The sequence below is a fragment of the Parasteatoda tepidariorum genome, chromosome 2 (genome assembly GCF_043381705.1).
Source record: "Parasteatoda tepidariorum isolate YZ-2023 chromosome 2, CAS_Ptep_4.0, whole genome shotgun sequence".
Taxonomy (NCBI): domain Eukaryota; kingdom Metazoa; phylum Arthropoda; class Arachnida; order Araneae; family Theridiidae; genus Parasteatoda; species Parasteatoda tepidariorum.
The window spans coordinates 1,955,880-1,976,229 of NC_092205.1; the positions used below are offsets into that span (position 1 = coordinate 1,955,880).

At 30.4% G+C, this 20,350-nt stretch overlaps 1 protein-coding gene across 2 annotated transcripts in view; it reads left to right on the forward strand.

The window, feature by feature from the left end:
• The window catches only part of LOC107454562 (guanine nucleotide-binding protein G(s) subunit alpha), a 36,181-nt gene extending 15,897 nt beyond the window's left edge, over positions 1–20,284 (forward strand). For both annotated transcript variants that reach the window (XM_043047047.2, XM_043047048.2), the window contains 8 exons: positions 16–135; positions 207–304; positions 1,338–1,392; positions 1,473–1,570; positions 2,956–3,135; positions 9,401–9,522; positions 18,538–18,599; positions 19,449–20,284. In XM_043047047.2, the coding sequence (XP_042902981.1) occupies positions 16–135; positions 207–304; positions 1,338–1,392; positions 1,473–1,570; positions 2,956–3,135; positions 9,401–9,522; positions 18,538–18,599; positions 19,449–19,634 (921 nt within the window). In that variant the 3' untranslated portion in view covers positions 19,635–20,284. The remainder of the gene's footprint in view (positions 1–15; positions 136–206; positions 305–1,337; positions 1,393–1,472; positions 1,571–2,955; positions 3,136–9,400; positions 9,523–18,537; positions 18,600–19,448) is intronic.
• The last annotated feature ends 66 nt before the right edge of the window (positions 20,285–20,350 follow it).

Below are 20,350 nucleotides of genomic sequence, written 5' to 3' on the forward strand. Positions count from 1 at the left end.
TTCTTTATTATCTAGGAAATAATTGGAAACATGGGCAGTTTGAAGCCACCAGAACGTTTACACGATGACAGCAATGTTGAAAGCCTCCAGTATATTCAATCTGTAAGCTTAACAGAAGATTTTGCCTATCCTCAGGTATTACAGGGCATATATATATATTAGTTTTAAAAGAAATTTTCCGGTTTAATAATGTTCTCTATCTTTAGGAATTTTATGACCGTGTCATACAGCTGTGGTCTGATCCTGGTGTGCAGCGTGCATTTAATAGAATGGGTGAATTTCCACTCATCGATTCAACTAAGTAGTAAGCTTCAGGTTTTATTCAAACTTTAAATAATTCCATTCCTTTATAAAATATTTATAACGAATTCTTGAAAAATAATTAACTATTATGCATTCTAGATACTTCAATTGCCCTATAACTGCACCCAAAAACGACATTATAGAGGACAAGAAAAATAAATTAAGTTTCTAAACTCTTCTAACTTTTTTTTACTTAATAAGTCCTAAATCAACATACAGGCAATTTCCAGGATTAGATACTCATAAAACACATAAGATCCATTTTTAACAATTACAAAAGATTTATTAGATAAGTATTTTTACTTTAGTATTCATTTCTTATTAAAACTTTATTGAATTTTCAAAGTTTATCTGACGATAGAGATCGTTTCACTTGTTTTGCGCTCCATTTGAACTACAAAATTTTAGTACCACTTTGAGATACCAAAATATTACCCCACATCTTAGTTATATCTAAGAAAAAGCCGTAAAAGTATGCACACACATATATATATATATAATTATAAAGAAATTTTTTACGATTGTAAATGCAATATTTCAAAATAAACAATAATTATCCTAAGATAAAAATAAATCATTATAATGAGCCTATATTGGTAAAAAATAAAAATGCAATTGAAAATGAGTTTGAGATGAAATAAAGCAAAAAATAAACTTACCGACGTGGAGTAAAAGTTAAAATGTCATAAAAGTAGATAATCTAACAGTTAAAAAAATTTACTAAGAAGAAAACGATATAAAACAGTGCTGATAACATAAATCGTATAAAATAATTTATATATATACATCCGAAGAAAAAAGAATCAAAACTAGAAATCTGTTTTCTTTTTTAAAAGATTCACTCATTAATTTCACTTATTACTGTGAATGTATTCAAATCTTTTAAACTTAAGCATTTAAACTTTTTAACTTCGTAAATAGCGTCAAGCCTAAATATGCGAACTAATTATTTACAGTTAAAGCAAAATGCTTGAAATATATTTTGTGGGACCCATTTTTAATAAGAAATTGAAAAATAATTTTTTCTTTTTAAGTTTCCTAGACAAAATTCAAGTAATCCGGAAAGATGATTATTCACCGAGCGATAAAGTAAGCAAACGAGTTTTATCTCCTATAAGCAATATTTTGTGAAATTTTTCATTTCAAAATAATAATAATGTTACCGACAGGACATATTGCATTGCAGAAAAAGAACTTCTGAAATATCCCGGATTGAATTTACCGTCAAAGTACCAAAGAAATATGGTGGAGGTTACCAGTCTTTCTGGCAAGTATAATAAACACTATAATTTGTAAATATTTTTGTTTTGTTTATTACCTAGTGTGTAAATAGATGTTGTTGAATGATCGCACACCTTTCGACTTGATCAACTTTATCCACTAGATTAACTAAATCACAAATAAAGAGTTATAAAAAAATTCAGACCCAACTTAAGTATTAATAAAAAAAGGAGTGCAACAAGATCAAATAATAATAATTAAAAAAAGCAGACAATCATTTTGGAATTTCTTGGAGTTGATTGTTTTACAGACAGAGTTTTTATTTTTATTTTCACCAGCATGCATTTTAAATGTTTTCAAACAATATTAATTTAAAGTATTTCTATGTTTTTTTTTTCATGAATAACTTATTTATAATTAGTATCTTGAGGACGATTTAAATATAAATACGAATACTGAAGAAGGAAAAGAATTTTATGACGCCTAAAGAAACGTATATTGTCTGAAAACGATTGGAAGACATATATCAATTGATGCAGTTTTTTCAAACCATATGACTTGAAATGTTGTGGCAAAGTTGATACAGGAAAGAAAAAAAAATGACTGATGGCTAAACAATAATTGCAATAATGTTAAACCAATTATTTTTTTCTTTTGTAATTAATTGTCATTATGCATTTTTTTTTAACTTTTTCCTGCTTTGATTTATTTTTTCTTATCGCTCTTTCAATTTTCAAACAATGCCCGTATTCAATGGTAAAATATTTCGTTTGAAATATTTCATCAGTAAAATTTTAATAAACAACATTTTTAGTGAAAGAAAAAAATAAGTTTACACAATTCATCAAATTCAAATTTTTTTTGGTAAACTTTTCTCACAATGTTTGATTATTAATGTGAGAACATAAGCGTAATCAAAAATTCTGAGAGGAGTTTCTTTTTCAATAGCATTTTAAAGTGTGAAAAATAAAGCTAAGTATTAGCAAATTAGAGAATGAGTAATGTGCTACAATTAGTTAAAAAATAAAAGTCTCCGGACTGTGTCCAGCAATTAAATGACAAAATCTAACTTCTGAGAATAGTCAGAGCTCATCCATCATTCAATGAATCAAAAATTATCTAGCGTAACGTGCCACTTAAACAAAAATCAGTAGTTCGCAAAAAAAAAATGTCACGAATGCTATTATGAAGAGTGTTATTTTGAGAAAACTTCCTTTATTGTAAGAAAGTATTTTTTCCCCCCTTCATTTCAATACATTATAAAGGACACTTTTGGTCAGAAGAAATCTGGTTTGACGAGGAAAATGTATGATTACGCGAATCGATACAGAATTTATAGTACTATTTGCAATTTGAAACTAAAACATTAATGGATAAGTGAAAAATGATGAAGGAAAATGTGGTTTAATTCTACAGATATTTTCTCAATAGGATGTTTGATGTGGGTGGACAGAGAGGAGAGCGTAGGAAATGGATACAGGTGTTCGAAGGAATTACGGCAATTCTGTTTCTTGTTGCATCGTCCGGATTCGATCAGACTATACGAGAGGACCAGAAGACAAATAGACTGCAGGAAAGTCTCTCACTTTTCCAAGATGTCTGGAAGAGTCGGTAATGATTCTTATACAGGGTGATCTTTATGCATAGATTTTGAATTTTTATAAATAATTAAATTAAAAAAAACAATGTTAAAGTGAGGAAAGAATAAAAATCTAAACCAGATAGATAGCTAAGGTAAAATGAGAGAAGTTACTGATTATACTCTTTGTAAATAGGCGCCTAAGCACGTAGGTATAACTTTTCCATGGAGGGGTGTTCAGAAATTCAAATTTGACAAATTGAAGTAAAGTTTAATTTAAAATTGGGGACTAATACTTATGTTCTCTCTCTTTACTTTAAATAACCATTGGTTGCGTTGAAACTTAATAGTGTGTTAATAAATTTAAAACTAAATTTGATTTTCAACAGTAAATTTAAACTTTTTCGTCTGAAAAAATAATGCCTAAGGTTTTTTTTCATTTCATAGAAAGCTCTGTTATAAAAGATACTCAAAAGCTCCCCTACTTTCTTCTGTACGCTTCCCCCCTTCAGTGTGAGAGTTAAATTTCGTCTTGACTGGCAGGTGAGGCATATTTTCCAACATATGTTTTCCCGTTGAATTGAATAAGATCGATCCCGGGAGGCGAACGGAATAATAGTTTAGGTGTTATAAGGATTTTGTGCATAAAAATTACAAATTTGTACTTGTACCTAATTACGTATATGATATTGCTATTAAAAAAAATAAGATATTGTTTCCTACGTATTCTTTTCCGAAATATTAATTACTATGTATGCTTTTACGGAAATAAGACTATACATAAGTTAATACAACAAGTAGTTCAAAAGGTGCAAGAATTTTTATGAATAAACAGTACTTCTTTTAACACGACTTATACATACAATTAAAACTGATATCTAGGATACATTTTCCGATGTTATTTACCATGCTAAATTATATGAGACCCATCCCAAGACGATCGGATTAATAGTTTAAAAGTTTTAAGCATTTTATGTACAAAAAGCATAATTTTATACTTGTACTTATTTACATATCTTACATTGCTATAAAAACAAGTGAGGTATTGTTTCCGATATATTTTTTCGTTCAATCGAATCAGATCAAAACCGAATTAAAAAGGCATATATTTCAAAAGTTGAAATGATTTTTCTATACATACAAAATGAGTGGCATTTATTATGAAAGAACATATCAATTTCAAAACTATTTATATCAATTCGAATTATATATCATTCAATTCTGTAAAAAAATTTCATCGGGAAATGTACCTTACATGTTCAGATAGTCCATAAATAGCAAAGTAAAAGGTGTGAACCATGACAAATATAGCTCTTTTTACGCATAAAACGGCTTGCAAGCTATTCGTCTTATTAACTCATTCGATCCAGCTTAAAATAACAAATCGAAAACAATGCCTCACTTATTTAGTTAGCAATAACCGATGCATAATTAGGTACGAATTTGTACAGGAAACTCTTATAGTTTCTAAACACCCATCCATCGTCTCGGAAAAAATGCCTCAATTGTTTGTTTAAAATGCATAAATAAAAAATGGGGCTAAGGGTAATCATTAGAGCCCGGATTTTGATGACCTAAGAAATCTCAATTAATGCCCTTAAAAAGTGCAAAAAATGCCCTTATGAACTGCAAAAAATGCCCTTAAAAGTGCAAAAAATGCCCTTAAAATGCGAAAATTGCGCTAAAAATGCCTTATGACATGACTTAAATAGAAGTAAAAATATTGAACTAAAACAATGTTTTACTCTTTAAAATTATTATGAGTCGTTTCAAAAAATATAAAGCAATGCAATACTTGTTCTACGTTCATTAAAGTTTGAAAAATAGGTTTTATATCCTAAAAAAATAAAAAAAAAAAGGAAAATATATTGACTCCAAAACATTTTCATTTTGTATAGAAACTTAAATGAATATAACAACTTCCATCTCATAATATTACTAAATATCAGAATTACAGTGGATTATTAAATTTTTTTTTAATATTTTGAAATGTAAACGAGCGTCTCTTGTCTGAAAGCAAATTTTTATACCAGGAGAAGCTTCTTTCAACGTCTACTGATGTTATTGGTGCGTACTTGAAAAGGACGGTCACACTTACTGACAATTCTTCTTCAATTTGAAAAGATGTTGCTTCACCTTTTAATATCCTAGAGATTTTCTTCATTGTTTGGAAGCCAATGTAATAATAAAAAATTATAAAAAAATTAACAAAATATTTAAAAAAGCTTCAAAATGCAAAATACGCCCCAAAATTTAAAGAAAATGCCCTATAAATCTCAAAAAATGCTCTAAAGGACAAAAAATGTCCAAAAATGCAAATGTCATCAAAATCCGTGCCTTAGTAATCCATACTCTAGACATCTGGAATTTAAAGAATCATCGACAAATGTCTCATTCAAAGCAGGAGAGGGAAAATTTAATATGTCACCCAGAGAATATGAACGTTGGTGTCAATTTTCTATTCAATCAATAACGAAAAACTCGCATTTAAAAGTAACTTTAGTTTTAATAAAACGAAGAGGCTTTTATTAGATTTCTGTTATTGAACTAAATTGACAATGGAAGACAGTTTATGTTCGAACCACCCATTGGATGCCTTCTTGAAAGATTTCACTCTCAAAAATTTTACCTTTATAACTCTTTTGACACAAATTCAGCATATAATTCGCCCCCTTCCAAAAGAATTGACTCCAATTCAATGATGATTTCTTTTTAACAATAATTCGCCTCCCTTCCCGCAGATATTATTGGAATCAATCCAACAATTCACTGAGCATTTTCTGTTTCGGTCCCGAGCTATTCACAATTTCTATAATTTTAATAAATAAATTTTGATTTTATAAAAAATGTTTAAACATAATTCTAGATAAGATGAAATGTGGGTTTTTTAAGGGACAGTAAAATAGGATTGATATTTTTACTTATGTGGCAAGAAACTGAAGTAGGAGTATAATTTGAGATAAAAACAATTGTCCTATTTTTCACCCATATTTCTAACTCACTTGATTACTTTTACAATAAGGTAAGGTATATTGATTTTAAAGCTATATGAATAATAATAAAAGGGTATTATTTAAAATAAGTATGAAAGTGAATAAAAACTTTGTCCAATGGCTAACACTTTTTATAAAAATTTCTAGGAAATTTTTTTTAAAAATTCTGTTAGCAGTTATAATTACTAAATTATAGTTGTGAGAGATATAAAAACAGATGTGGAGAACTAAATTATTGTAGTAGGAAAACAATGAACGTTAAATGTAAAAAGAAAATTTTTATGATGTTATTTCAAATGCCATCTGTTGAAGTACTTTTGTCCATCGTAGGGTTTACCTTTTTCAGATAGATACGTGTCCCACGAGCCCGAGTAACATTAACTATTTTTTTTCTTCTTCCTTTGCTTGATTTCTCTATTATTTTAACACTTGGACTTACTCCTTATAATTGCTCTTCTTTGAATGAAAGTTGCGTTTAGAACACTTTCATATTCTTTACATTTAGCCAAAGCTTGTAATCTAGATAGTATCAGTGTATGAAAATTTTAAACAGGATGGATATATATATTGTTTGCTTTAGAGTTGCATATTCCTCTCTTTTTTAATAATTAAATATTTAATTCCTCCCGAAAACATCAGAAAGAGCAATACTGATGAATAATTGTTTTAAAATTGGAATTTTTGAAAAAACTTTTGTTTTAGTTATAAGTTTTTAATATGAATTAAAAATAGATATTTTATAAAAGATGTTTATTTTGAACACTGTTTTTCAATTTTTTTTATCTGTTTCCCCCCCCCCCATCCTTTCTTCTATTTTTCTTAATATGACCATCTTATAAGAAATATGAAAAAAAATAATTGCGATTCATTAAATCTTTCTTTACAATAAATTTTCAAATCAAAATCCGACATTCAAGTTCAAATTTAAAAGCTTAAAATGTAGGGCTGCATTTATATGAAAAAAACATGTTAAATTTCAGTGCAAGACAATTTCAATGACTCTAATACTGACTTTAAAATATCTAATTTCATTTTATTTATTAACTTTATGTTTAATTTTTTATATAGCTCAAATGTTTTAATTTCATATATTTTATGTAAAATTATTTAAATCGGAGCAGATTTTCAGTTGTGAATCTGCAACTTTGTTTAATTGTTGTATATTTTTTACCTTGTTAATCGAAAACAAATTTATTTCATGTTCTTTATCGTATGTTTAGAGTTACTGCTTTTGTAAAATTTAAGTAACTTCTTTTTTAATAATAGTTACGATGTAACGATTATAAAAACCAAAAAAGAGAACTAATTTAAGAAATAAATTGGCATTTGAAATTCAAACGAATTTTAGCCTTTCCATGCGTAACATTACCCCTTAATAAGTCATAAACTAAGTTCAAATAAATAAAATTCTTTGAGGGTGTTTTTAAAATTATTAAAAAACTTCATTTAAAAGAAATAAATGAATCATATTCATAACTAATTGTCACGATTTAAATGTAGGTAGGAAAATTATTAATAAAACTTGAATAAAATGTTAATAAAAGAATAAAAGGTAAATATGATAATGTATGAAAAAAAAAAGAAATGTTCCCCTAAATTGAAATAAAAATATATTTAAAAATTATACTATGAGTTCCGAAGACAGCCAGCAAGATTGAACAAAATTTGAGCACATCTTAGTGAAAGTTTCCTGACTGAATGTCGAGAAAGAGTTTGATTTGAGAGTCACAACTTTCTTAAACTTACTGTAAAGTTATGACCAACCTCGTGAAGTCCTCCATCCACTGGTTACATTTTATTTCATTCCCGAAAATTCTTGGAAATATTCCCTATGAAGCATTTATAACCAAATTCAAACAAACAAAATATCTTCTCTTACAAGCTACACCCATAGATACAGATAGATCTTGGATCCAAGGGATAGATAAAGTAGAGTAACATTTCCCCAAAGTAAATAGGAATCCTTATAAGTGAATGACAAGGGGGGGGGAGAACATTGGTTTCGACATGTGTTGAAATGAATTTTAAAATGGTGTTTGAAAAAAAAAAGAGTAATTTGAGAAAATATTAATAGTTGCAATTTACAATTGGGGTGTTTGAAAACCCTAAACGCCTCCCTTACCTAAAAGGGCTCTCAAGGCTACGTGATTTACCACCCCTCCGTTACCATGGTTTCAATAAATCTCCCCCCCCCCCACGTTAGTATATTCNACCCCCCCCCCCCCACGTTAGTATATTCAAATTCTTACCGAAATGTACTGCCGTGGAAGAAAAAAAAAGCAATAATTTCGAAAAGTAGAAGGGAAAAGTGATCACGAGTCTTGAGATACCTATTTTCAATTGAAAAACACTTTCAAGTTTCAGTTGGTAACCAAATTAATTTTGAAGTTTTAATACCGCCTCTCTCGCACTATTGATTGGTTTGATTTTCTTAATCTTTCTTTGCTGCTTTTTTTAAATTTTAGTTTAGGATTCTTAGCGTGCATACTTTTTGACAAGAACTTAAAATTATAAAGGTAGCGATTACGTGACGAAAGCTATATGTTTCTTACTTAAGTGGACAAAGATTGGGGGAGAAATAGAGCTTGCATTTCTTGTACGAACATTTTAGTTGCTTTGAATAGCGATCAACAATTTTCAGGGAAAAACCCTTCTGGAACTGTTTCACCAATTTCTTGTTTTAAGATGATAAAAATCGGACACTTATAATGTGGATGCTCACTCACTATAGAAAATAAAGTAGCTAAAATCAAAGGGCAGGCAAAGCATATAGCATAAGAGCACGGCTATAGAGGACTAGAGCGAGAAGCAAATGCAGCGTCGATGCAAGTAAAGATTTTCATATCGATATCTGCAACAAGAATAATCGCCAAATTTTAGCGGCAACCGGCCAGTAACTAAATAATAATTAATACAGAAGGCGACTAACAACATATTTAAAAATATTTTTATTTTGGGGAATTAAAAAACCCTTTGGTGCTTCTTTGACGAAAATAGAATTGGCCGATGCTGAAATATTCTCTGGAGAGTGTTGGCCACCTTCTGCTTTTCTATGACCTTCCATTTTGGTTTTATTTTTAGGGTCTCTACAAAAAATTTGATGAGAAAACTATTTCTTTTTGACAGATAATTTTATGTGTCATAATTTTGAGCACATTTTTAACTGGGCTCATCAATACCACTTTCGTACCAACTACAGAAAGCGGTAGACATCCTTTCTGAATAGAATTAACTCTGAAAATACTTTCGAAATTATAGAATCCCTTTGGCAGATGATAATTATTTTTCCCTCTTTCCTATATAGGTTCCTGAAAGAATCTGGATTCATTTTATTTCTTAACAAGCAAGATCTGTTACAGGAAAAAATGGAAAAAGGTGCACAGATAGAAAAGTTCTTTCCAGAATATGCACACTATCAACCAAATGGTATACTTTAACCTTCTTGTTAACACTGTTTCTTAAAGCTCTTTCAAAAAAAAAAAAATAAGTAAATAAAAAAACAGTTAAAGTACATTACACTTCGAGCAAGTTACAGACAGACTATAATATACAATCATACCGTAAAACGCACAAATACGGAAATTTTTTTTTAAAATCGCCAATTTGGCAAGATCTTTCAACCTAGATTAAAGTTATTAAAATCAATAAATAATTCTATATTTTCAGGATCATTCAGCGATAACGAAATTTTTCAAATAGTAAAAAATCCGAACACAGACGCTTTCTTCATGGTGACGTTACAGATTAAATAATGTGACGTAGAGTGGGTATCCTGATGGGTTGTTGACGCCCTTTCCCATTCTATTTCGAGTAAGCCAAGTATCAGTTCTCTTAAGTGGCACATTCTATGTTCTTTCACAAAGATTACAATTCTTTTCCCTACATTTTTCTTACTTAACATAGTGACAGGTGAAGAAATAGAGTAGAAATATTTCAAATATTCTTTCTTACCTGGTTTTATCTATTTACCAGACTTCGATACTGCGTCGCTAGTCTTCAAAAGAAAACGAATTCTAATAATAAAACATATTTAATAAGAAGAGTACGGACACAACATATACGATCATTCTTTCATCGAAGCTATAGAAATTAACACTGAAACAAAATAAAAAACATTAATATTCATTCAGTCTGCGCGCCATCTGTAGGCATTGAAGTTAATCTGTTTCAACAGGTACAAGGTCTTGCAGAACAGAAACAAATTAATTTTGTATCGAAGTTGCCAGGTACACAAAACAAAAATATATCACGGTTACAATAAAATACCTCACAAATAAATCTAAGTTAAGTAAACGACGCAGACGAGAAAGAAATATATTTCAACGAATTCGATGTGCAATAGGGTAATGTATTTAATTTACTTCACGTTAATTNTTCTTTCATCGAAGCTATAGAAATCAACACTGAAACAAAATAAAAAACATTAATATTCATTCAGTCTGCGCGCCATCTGTAGGCATTGAAGTTAATCTGTTTCAACAGGTACAAGGCCATGCAGAACAGAAACAAATTAATTTTGTATCGAAGTTGCCAGGTACACAAAACAAAAATATATCACGGTTACAATAAAATACCTCACAAATAAATCTAAGTTAAGTAAACGACGCAGACGAGAAAGAAATATATTTCAACGAATTCGATGTGCAATAGGGTATTGTATTTAATTTACACTGTAACTTATAGGGAGAAACTTGATTCCACTTTAACAAGCCATTCAGCTTATAAACGATCAGCTAGCGCTGACATCCTAAGGTCACATGTGTAGGAGGTATACGTGATCTCCTTAAAGCACAAGTACCCAATTGTTTAGTATATCAGTCAAACCCCGCTATAGTGAACTTTCAAGGGACTGAAATTTCTGTTCACTATATCCGTTACGCAGGCAATTTTACTAATGGTTTCCAAACTCCTCCCTTTTATTGCACATTATTCAAATAAATGACTGAAAAATATTATTTAGTAGCAAACAATGTGTTATTTTTTCATTACTCTTCGTCTTGCGTACAAAAAAGAAATTAGTAATCTTTAGTTGATGAGCAATCCTCAGCATGGAAACACTTCCCGACCCTCAGATAATTTTTCCTGAATTTATGTTATTCCGCTTCTTAAACCAGTCTAACCTGCTATTTGAGAGCACATAAAAGTAGTCTCATAAAATCGATAAGCAAATTCATGAAATTTGTCCAAATACTGGAAGATTGCGGCTTCTTCGATTGGTGAACCACTTCAGTTGCTTCTTCAACATCCTTTTGATCCGCTTTTCTCAACTTTTTTTTGCCATCAAAATTTTTTTCATGAGCAGAAATTATTAATTGCCTATTTTTCCATATGTTACAAGCTGCAGATTTGAATAGTTTTTGTTCCCTGCAAATATCAGTTTAAATGCATCCATTTTCAATTTTTCTGATTATGCCCATTTTATCATCAATGAAGAACATTTTACTTTCACTGCTAGCCATAGTTAAATTTGAGTCACTTGTTTGCAGGTTTTTTTTTAACTGAACTAAGAGCAAAAAGGAGTTGAAATGAGGGCCTTATCAACACATATTAGTGTCCAACCCTTTGACCAATAATGAATAACACAAGCCTGCGAAATTGAACTTTTGGAAAAATACAAGAGAAGTTATTGTTGATTTATATGTTATTTGATGTGCTGATTTCGAAAATGACCTTCATTTTTCCCAATCACATCAGGATTTTTATAAAATCGATATTAATGTTTTTACTAAAATCCTATTTGGAAAAGAATTCTCTCAAACAATTTTGCATGTACTGTCCGGCAACTGTTCTCTTCATTCATTTTGATCTATGTAAAATTTAATCTTGTGAAAGAAAATTGATTTTTGAGCTATCAGCTAATTTTTTAAAGGTTAAAATGAGTAAAAAATACTGTTACCAGACATCACAAGTCACCTCTGGTCGAGAAAAAAACAATAAGTTCCTTGCGTTCAAACTTTTTACACCAGATTCTAGAAGAAAATCACCAACATACCATTGTAATTTGTTTCTATTGATATTTTATTGAGATAACTGACGTAAAATTGACGATTGACTAAGAATAACAAATATTGTGTATGTGTATATNCAAAAAATGTGTTATTTTTTCATTACTCTTCGTCTTGCGTACAAAAAAGAAATTAGTAATCTTTAGTTGATGAGCAATCCTCAGCATGGAAACACTTCCCGACCCTCAGATAATTTTTCCTGAATTTATGTTATTCCGCTTTTTAAACCAGTCTAACCTGCTATTTGAGAGCACATAAAAGTAGTCTCATAAAATCGCTTAGCAAATTCATGACATTTGTCCAAATACTGGAAGATTGCGGCTTCTTCGATTGGTGAACCACTTCAGTAATGCTTCTTCAACATCCTTTTGATCCGCTTTTCTCAACTTTTTTTTGCCATCAAAATTTTTTTCATGAGCAGAAATTATTAATTGCCTATTTTTCCATATGTTACAAGCTGCAGATTTGAATAGTTTTTGTTCCCTGCAAATATCAGTTTAAATGCATCCATTTTCAATTTTTCTGATTATGCCCATTTTATCATCAATGAAGAACATTTTACTTTTACTGCTAGCCATAGTTAAATTTGAGTCACTTGTTTGCAGGTTTTTTTTAACTGAACTAAGAGCAAAAAGGAGTTGAAATGAGGGCCTTATCAACACATATTAGTGTCCAACCCTTTGACCAATAATGCAATAATGAATAATTACTCATTCCCTCCGACAGAAAATGCAAATTGATCCCACTGACACATTACAGGTGCATCATCTGCCTGGGTTGGGAACATCTGCTTGGCTTGTTTAGGGATGGGAAAGTGAGATAAAAAAGCAAACAAGAAAAAATGCTTATAGATACATTCCCCTCTATAAATGGTTCTGAAAATCGGTATACGTATTTATTTTGAAGTAAAAATTTCAAAATTATTACCAAAAAAAAAATGAGAGAAAAAAATCAGTCGAAGACTGAAAAAAGTTCACTATATCCAACTTCCTCACTTTTTGGGTTCACTATATCCATAAAAAATAACATTATACGTGCATAGCAAGGCACGGGACCGAACATTTCGTTCACTATAGCGGCGTATGACTGTATATTATTTTTCAACAAAATGTCTTCATTTATCATATAATCTCTTCTTGGGGAGAACAAAACCACCTTATTTTTCAATTCTGTTCGTCCTCCATTATCCTAAATAATTTCCTAAACATTATACTGCAATGTTTGAAAATTTGTGACATAAACATGAAAAGAGTATTTTATTTACAATTTAGTCGCTTTTTCGTTAACTTACATGATTTTAAAAATAATTAATAGGGTCCTACCTATAGTTGACACATTACGAGGGCAGTTAGCTGTACAATGGGCTATTGGGGACGGAAACATCCCTGAGTATGACATGGCACCTCCATTCGCCGCGATTTTATGGATTATTGACTGAACAATATCAAAGAGCGGTAGAAAACTTCTGGTGCATCCCTCCCCTTATGTCCATCCTTACAAGGAGCAGACTTAATTTTCCAGGAAGTTTTATTATTGTGATTTGTATTTAATATTGCGCTTTATTTTACAATTTATAAGACTTTTCTGTAATTTATAAATTCTAACAGGTCGCGAAATTAAAAAAAAAATAACAAAATTAATATCACAGCATAAAAAAGTGTAAGGATAGCCATGTTATCCCTTATTGGGTTATATTTGTGTAAAATAGCACAATTTGTTATTTTTCGGGTAGCTTCATAGCAAGCTTGAGCCGAATTTATGTGTGGTTTGCAACGTTGAAAGTTAGATTGAAAGAACGCGTTACATTGTAAACACAAGTTTAATAATATTGGATGGTGCGTTTTTTCAAGCTTAGGCGTAATAATGAGTCGAAACAGTAACCCGGAAGTTTTACGGGGAATTTTGACCCCCCAGCGCCATCTGCGTTTACACGGTTAACCATTCACTAGGCTTCTGCTTCATCGCCATATCTGTTAACCCTCACTAAGAGGCAACTCTATAACCTCACTACTACTCGTAAAAATTGTAAACAAATCTTCTAGCTCATGGAATTGTTTGTTACTTAAGTTAGGTGAAGATTTATCCTCGTTTTAGGAGAGGAAAATTCAAATGAAGAGAAAACAATACTTCGTTCTTTAATGAAGAAATAAGAATTTAAAAAAAAAAAAAAAAAAAAAAAAAAAAAAAAAAAAAAAANAGTTTAATTTTAATGAAGATTATTATCTTTATAACATCAATCATATTTATTAAAACTTAAAATTGCATATATGTACACACATTGTTGTTGTTGTAGTTAATTTACGTCGCACTAGAGCTGCACAATGGGCTATTGGCCACGGTCTGGAAAACATCCCTGAGGACGATCCGAAGACAAGCCATCTCAATTTTGATCCTTTGCAGAGGGGATGGCACCCCCGCTTCGGTAGCCCGACGACCTGCACGCGAAGTCGAGCACTTCACGGTAGAACAGTTTTACGAGGGCCCATACCGCACACCCTCGGTCCCTACGCAGACTGATCCAAGTGGTCTCCCACCCGCACACTGACCGCAGCCAGTGATGCTTGACTTCTGGGAACCGTGTCCTAACGATCAGTCCACTGCGGGACGTACTCACATTAAAGTAGAAAAAATACTATGTATTATCAAATATTTTAATCTTAAATATTAAATAGATTTGTCAGAATTAATCCAAATAACGAAATAAATTTAAAATTTATTATTAAATTACCCTCCCCACACAAAATACTTTTCAAGAAAGGAAATAAAGAAAAAATCATGTATGAAGCCATCAGCTCTTCACATCAGTACTCTAAAGAAAAAAAAAAGTGTTTGAAACTTGTAAATTGTCTAGTAGCTTCAATTAAAGTATTTACAAAAATTAACAACTAATGAGGTACAAAAGCCTGCTGCATTATTAAATATTGAGGCCACATACTTGGAAAGAGCTGTACAACATACTTGTCAAAAACACAATAAATCATTTTAATTGAATTTATAAAAAATAATTAAAAAGCTATATCCTACTCACAGAGAAGAAAAAATTCAATTCTAAAACTAATGAAAATTTTCCGGAAACGTTATAATACTTATAAAACAAGTTTAAAACTGAAAAGGAAACAAAAGGCTATAAAATATGAAGGTGTTTCAAGAAATATTTTATAAAAAGACTAATAAACAAAAAACTTATAGAGTAATTATTATATACTTATTACAAAACTTAAAAGAGTAGTTATTAAAATATAAAGAGACGAATAAACAAATAACTAAATTTATTAAAATCGCATTATCTAAGTGTAATATAAATAAAAACTGTTTACGTATAGGGTTTTTGGCAATGTGAGCATCTACTGCCCACCATGAGCGAAATAGTGTTCTCTCGAGAAAATGAGAGACTAGAATTTCAAAATACCGTATCAATGAGGAGCCTGGGAGTCGACAAGTCGGAAAATCGCGATCCGGAGACAACATACATACGTCACATCCCGTGAGGGCAGTATGATAAGTCTGTGACTAAAAAAACAAGGTGGTGCTCTGATCGCACTCTTGTTATTATGTGTTCAATTTATTATTATCTGCAGTAACACTCGTGAAATTTGCAAACTATATTTATAATAATTTGTGTTCTATATAACATTACTTTTTGCGAGGAAAAACGATTATCGAAAAAAAGTTTAAAGAATATAATGGGGACTCCGCTCCATCACACGGCATAATACACAAATGGTTTACGGAATTTCGTTGTGATTCTGGACACACGATTGAGGTTACGACTAAAGAAAAGGTCAGCAAAATCCATGATGGAAACTTGTGAAAGAGTATGAGACAGATATGAAGGTAAACATATCAAACGAACGTGTATTCATATTTCGCATTACGATTTAAGCATGAAAAGTTATCCGCTAGATGGGTGCCGAGAGCCGCGGTGGCTAGTGCTGACATAAAATATCCTCAGTGACAGACAGATCACGAGTTCGATTTCCCTCGCAGTCGGGTTAACCGTGGAAGATATTTCCTCTCCGTGTAACACAAATGCGAGTTAGTGTCATCAAAAAGTTCTCCATGAAGGGTAGTTAGTCCCAATGTTTGATCCAGAAGTTCTCTTGTCTTCTGGGCTGGGTTTAAGATTACAAGGCTACGGAGTTAAACATTGATAGTCGTGTAAACTTGAAATTGGGTCGACTGTTCAACGCCTGCTATGTATACATTAAAAAAAAAAAAAGGTGTCTTGATTGCCGACAGTAAGTAGATCAAAAGCGGTCTCGTGTAACCATTTCAGAGCAATGTTTAGAAAAGTGCGAGCACAATACAAGCGAATTTTTGCGGCATGATGTTGCAATAGATAAAATTTCTATACATTACTACTGAACAGAAATGAACATTCTAAACAAACAGTGGACTTCTAATTAACTTGTTCTGAAAAAGGTGAAAACTGTTTCATTGATTCCAGTTTTCTGGGACTCAAAAGGGTGTAATCCTCATCGACTCATCTTGAAAAGGGGATCACCAGGCAGTATTATGCTGACTTGTTAGACCATTTTAATGAAAATTTGAAAGAAAAGGCAGCAACATTTGTCCAAGGAAAAAAGTGCTTTTTCATCACGATAATGTGCCAGCTCACTCATCTGCAATCGCAGCTACTCAATTGGTTATGGAATCGCTCCCTCATCCACCTTTCTCTCTCACCTTAATGACTTTTTTTCTTCTTTTTCCAAATTTAAAATAACGGGCTAGGTGGAAAGAGATTTTCTTCAAATTCTAAAATCATTAATGCAACAAATGGCCATTCTGATGAGTTTCAGAAATTTTATTTTTTGGAGGGATAAAAAAAGTTTTAACATCGTTGGATAAAGTGTACCTATATGAAAGAGAAGATTGAAAAATAAAATGCATTTTCATGTGTATATTGGTTTTTTGATTTCAAAGTCACGGACTTACCAAACTGCCCTCGTAGGGAGCGTTCCGGTATGATAATCTTAAGCACATATTCAACAGAAATTTTACACGTGTTGTGGGGTTACAATGAAATATTTGTGCAAGAGCAAAAGTATTTGTGAAATCCAACAAATCACTATTGAAGAAGTTATAGGTGTAATAGATCTGTTAGGTAGCGGAGGAAAAGGAGTTTTGCGATTATTAAATTGATTTTACAGCCTGAATTTCGAAGACATAAAATGCAAATAAATACCTTTAAAATTGCAAAAGAATCTTCTATAAATTTCAGAAAATGTGCTTAAAATGTGCTTAAAAATGTCTTTAAATAGGCTCGATTATTTAAATAAAAATATTAAACTAAAACAATGCTTTTCTCTTTAAAATCACTTTCATTATTGTTAAAATATTTAAAACACCGCAAATGTATGTTCTGAGTTCATTAAAATGTTAAAATAAATAAATAAAAAAAAATAAATTATTAACTCTTATTAAGCATTTTTCGTTTGTATTTACATTTAAATGAACATACAAACTTTCAATAAATGAGCATAAATATCCTCCTTTATGAAATCCAAGGAAGTAATAAAAAACAGAAGAAAGAATACCTTAAAAAATGGAATAAAATACAAAAATATGTCCCAAAAATTTAAAATGCTCTAAAAATACAAAAAAATGCCTGAAAAGAGAAAAAATTCTCTAAAATACAAAAATATGTCACAAATTAAAATAATGCTCTAAAAATCTAACAAAATACCTTAAAAGAGAAAAAAAGAAATTGCAAATGTCATCCAAATCTTATGGATAATCAAACAGGTTTTAATGTTTTGTACACCCATCTTTCTAAACACTGGTTTGTCAGATTTCTAAAGCTTTTTTGCTTTTAACTCACTCGAATAATAATTTACACCAGCTAACCACCAGTCTTTTCATCAGTCAGTCAGGGTGATTATTACAAAATACCCTGCATACATTCAATATTGCTTCAAGCTATGCCAGATTCATTAGACACTGATGCTTAATTATAATTTTAAATTGAAAATATTTTAACTAGGATTTTATTCAAATAACTAAAATAAATTGACAAAAACTTCAATATCCATTTTTTTTCACCCTTAAAATTTTCACAGTTTACAACTTGAAATATATTTAGTCCTAGATAAAACTGAAATCAGCACTCTTTGACTTACAGACAACAATTAAAGAAATGTGCTTAATTTTATATTTCCTTTACTTATTTCAAATAAATTAGCATGTATTACCAAAAGACTTTTAAACTTTATTAAAATGACAATTAAGTAGTACAATTTAAAGTTTGCAATCTTTAAGGAAGTTAAATTGTTAAAGTAACATCTGAATTCTGCAAAAGGATAGTATTTATAACTTATGAATATTTTAATAAACGGTATTTAGAACTTCAAAACTAGTTTAAAGGGCATTATAAAAATAAGCACATTTTTATATTGTAGTGAATGAAGAGTAACATAGGTTAATATCTTTTAAATAGACTCGGATGAAGTAAGAAATGAGTATGAGAAAGCACGATGCTTTATTAGAGATATATTTTTGGTAAGTTTTTATTTATGTATATATTAATATCAATGAATATTAAAGTATTTTAATAAAGTATTAAATAAGTAATAAAGTATTTTAATATCAGTTTTGTTTTTTGATATGTACTAAGGATAAGAAGTTTAACATCAGAAGAAATAAAAGTTGTTACATTTTTATTGACAAACTAAACTTAAATACAGTAAAGTACCGATCATCCGAGTTTCCGCTTTAACCGAGCTATCAAATATTTTTAGGATTCTTTTTGTTCTCGTCAATTTTTAAAACTACCGCCGGAAAAAAAAATCTGAATTTTATCTTTCAAACACTCAGAAAAACGAAATCTAACAACTTGATCCGATGAAATGATCGTCAATAATGAAAATGAATTTAGCAAAGAGAATGAAGAGAGTGACGATGAAAATCAACACATTAAAATCTCTTATACAGATAGACTAAAAGCTATCGAAAGTGCTATTGAATATAAAGAACAACAAGAGGCGACACCAGCCTTCCTGTTATCCCTAAAAAGATGGCGAAAAATTACTGCAGAAAAGCACCAAAGTAATGTAAAATAAAAGAAGATTAAGGACCTTTTTAAGTAAAAACTCCAATTCTCGTAAAGTATGCTTTTTAATTATAATAAGAATTGTATGTAGTGTACTCATATAAATTTTGTATTTGTGAAATATATTACATCTATACCAACTCTTTTCTTTTTTATACTTTTCGGTTATCCGAGTGAGTCGTGGTCCACATTAACTTGAATAAGCGGGACTGTTTTAGCTTTAACATTTTTGTTGCCATTTTTAAACAATACATTTGCGTTTATTTGGCTGTAAAATGGGTATTTAATTGTGTTTTCAGGTTGAAACAAAGAAACAAACAACACTAAAAGAAGACAGTTATTACGATAACAGGCGAAGTTCCAAAAATCGAGATTGTTTTTGGCACTACACGACAGCAACAGATACACAAAATGTTAAAAGGGTATTTGAAGACATTCACACAATGATTGTAATGCTCAATCTAGACAGCATTTCACCAGTTTGAAATATATGACTTAAGTAATGATATCCTTTGCATCTTTAAATTACCTATAATAATAATGAATGAATCGTCCACCCTATTTATATATATTTGAAGAAAACATAAATGAAAATAAAATATGACCTGACATGAAACCGATAAGAATATTGTAACGGGAGTCATCACAAAAAGTGGTAACAGGAAATAGTGAATAAAACGTAATTTCGTTTACGTAAATAAAACGTAAACGAAATCGAAGTGGAGGTACTGAGTTATCAGTGCTCTACTTCAATTTCCATTTTTTTGCTATTTCTTTCACGGTTATTTCATTTTGTGACGTTTTATTTACTATTTCCTGTTACCACTTTTTGTGATGACTCACGTTACAATATTCTTATCGGTTTCATGTCGGGTCATATTTTATTTTGATTTATATTTTCTTCTGATATTCTTTCAGTATTTACATTAGCAGCTTGGTGCAGTTGTGTCTTGGAATTGTATCTATTTTACTGTCTTTTTCTCTTCAATTTTCAATCTTGTTGCATTACGTATCTTAATTTGTATTGTGTATTTGTGTGTGTATATATAAAGCCTGAAGACCTTAAAAAAAACTAACTAGGGATATTCAATGTATTTTGGAAAATTACTTGAATAAATTAAACTTTGAAGAAAAACCTATTGATTTAAACATATTAAATAAATTCAACTTTATAAAAAAATTTAACTATCAGAACTGACTA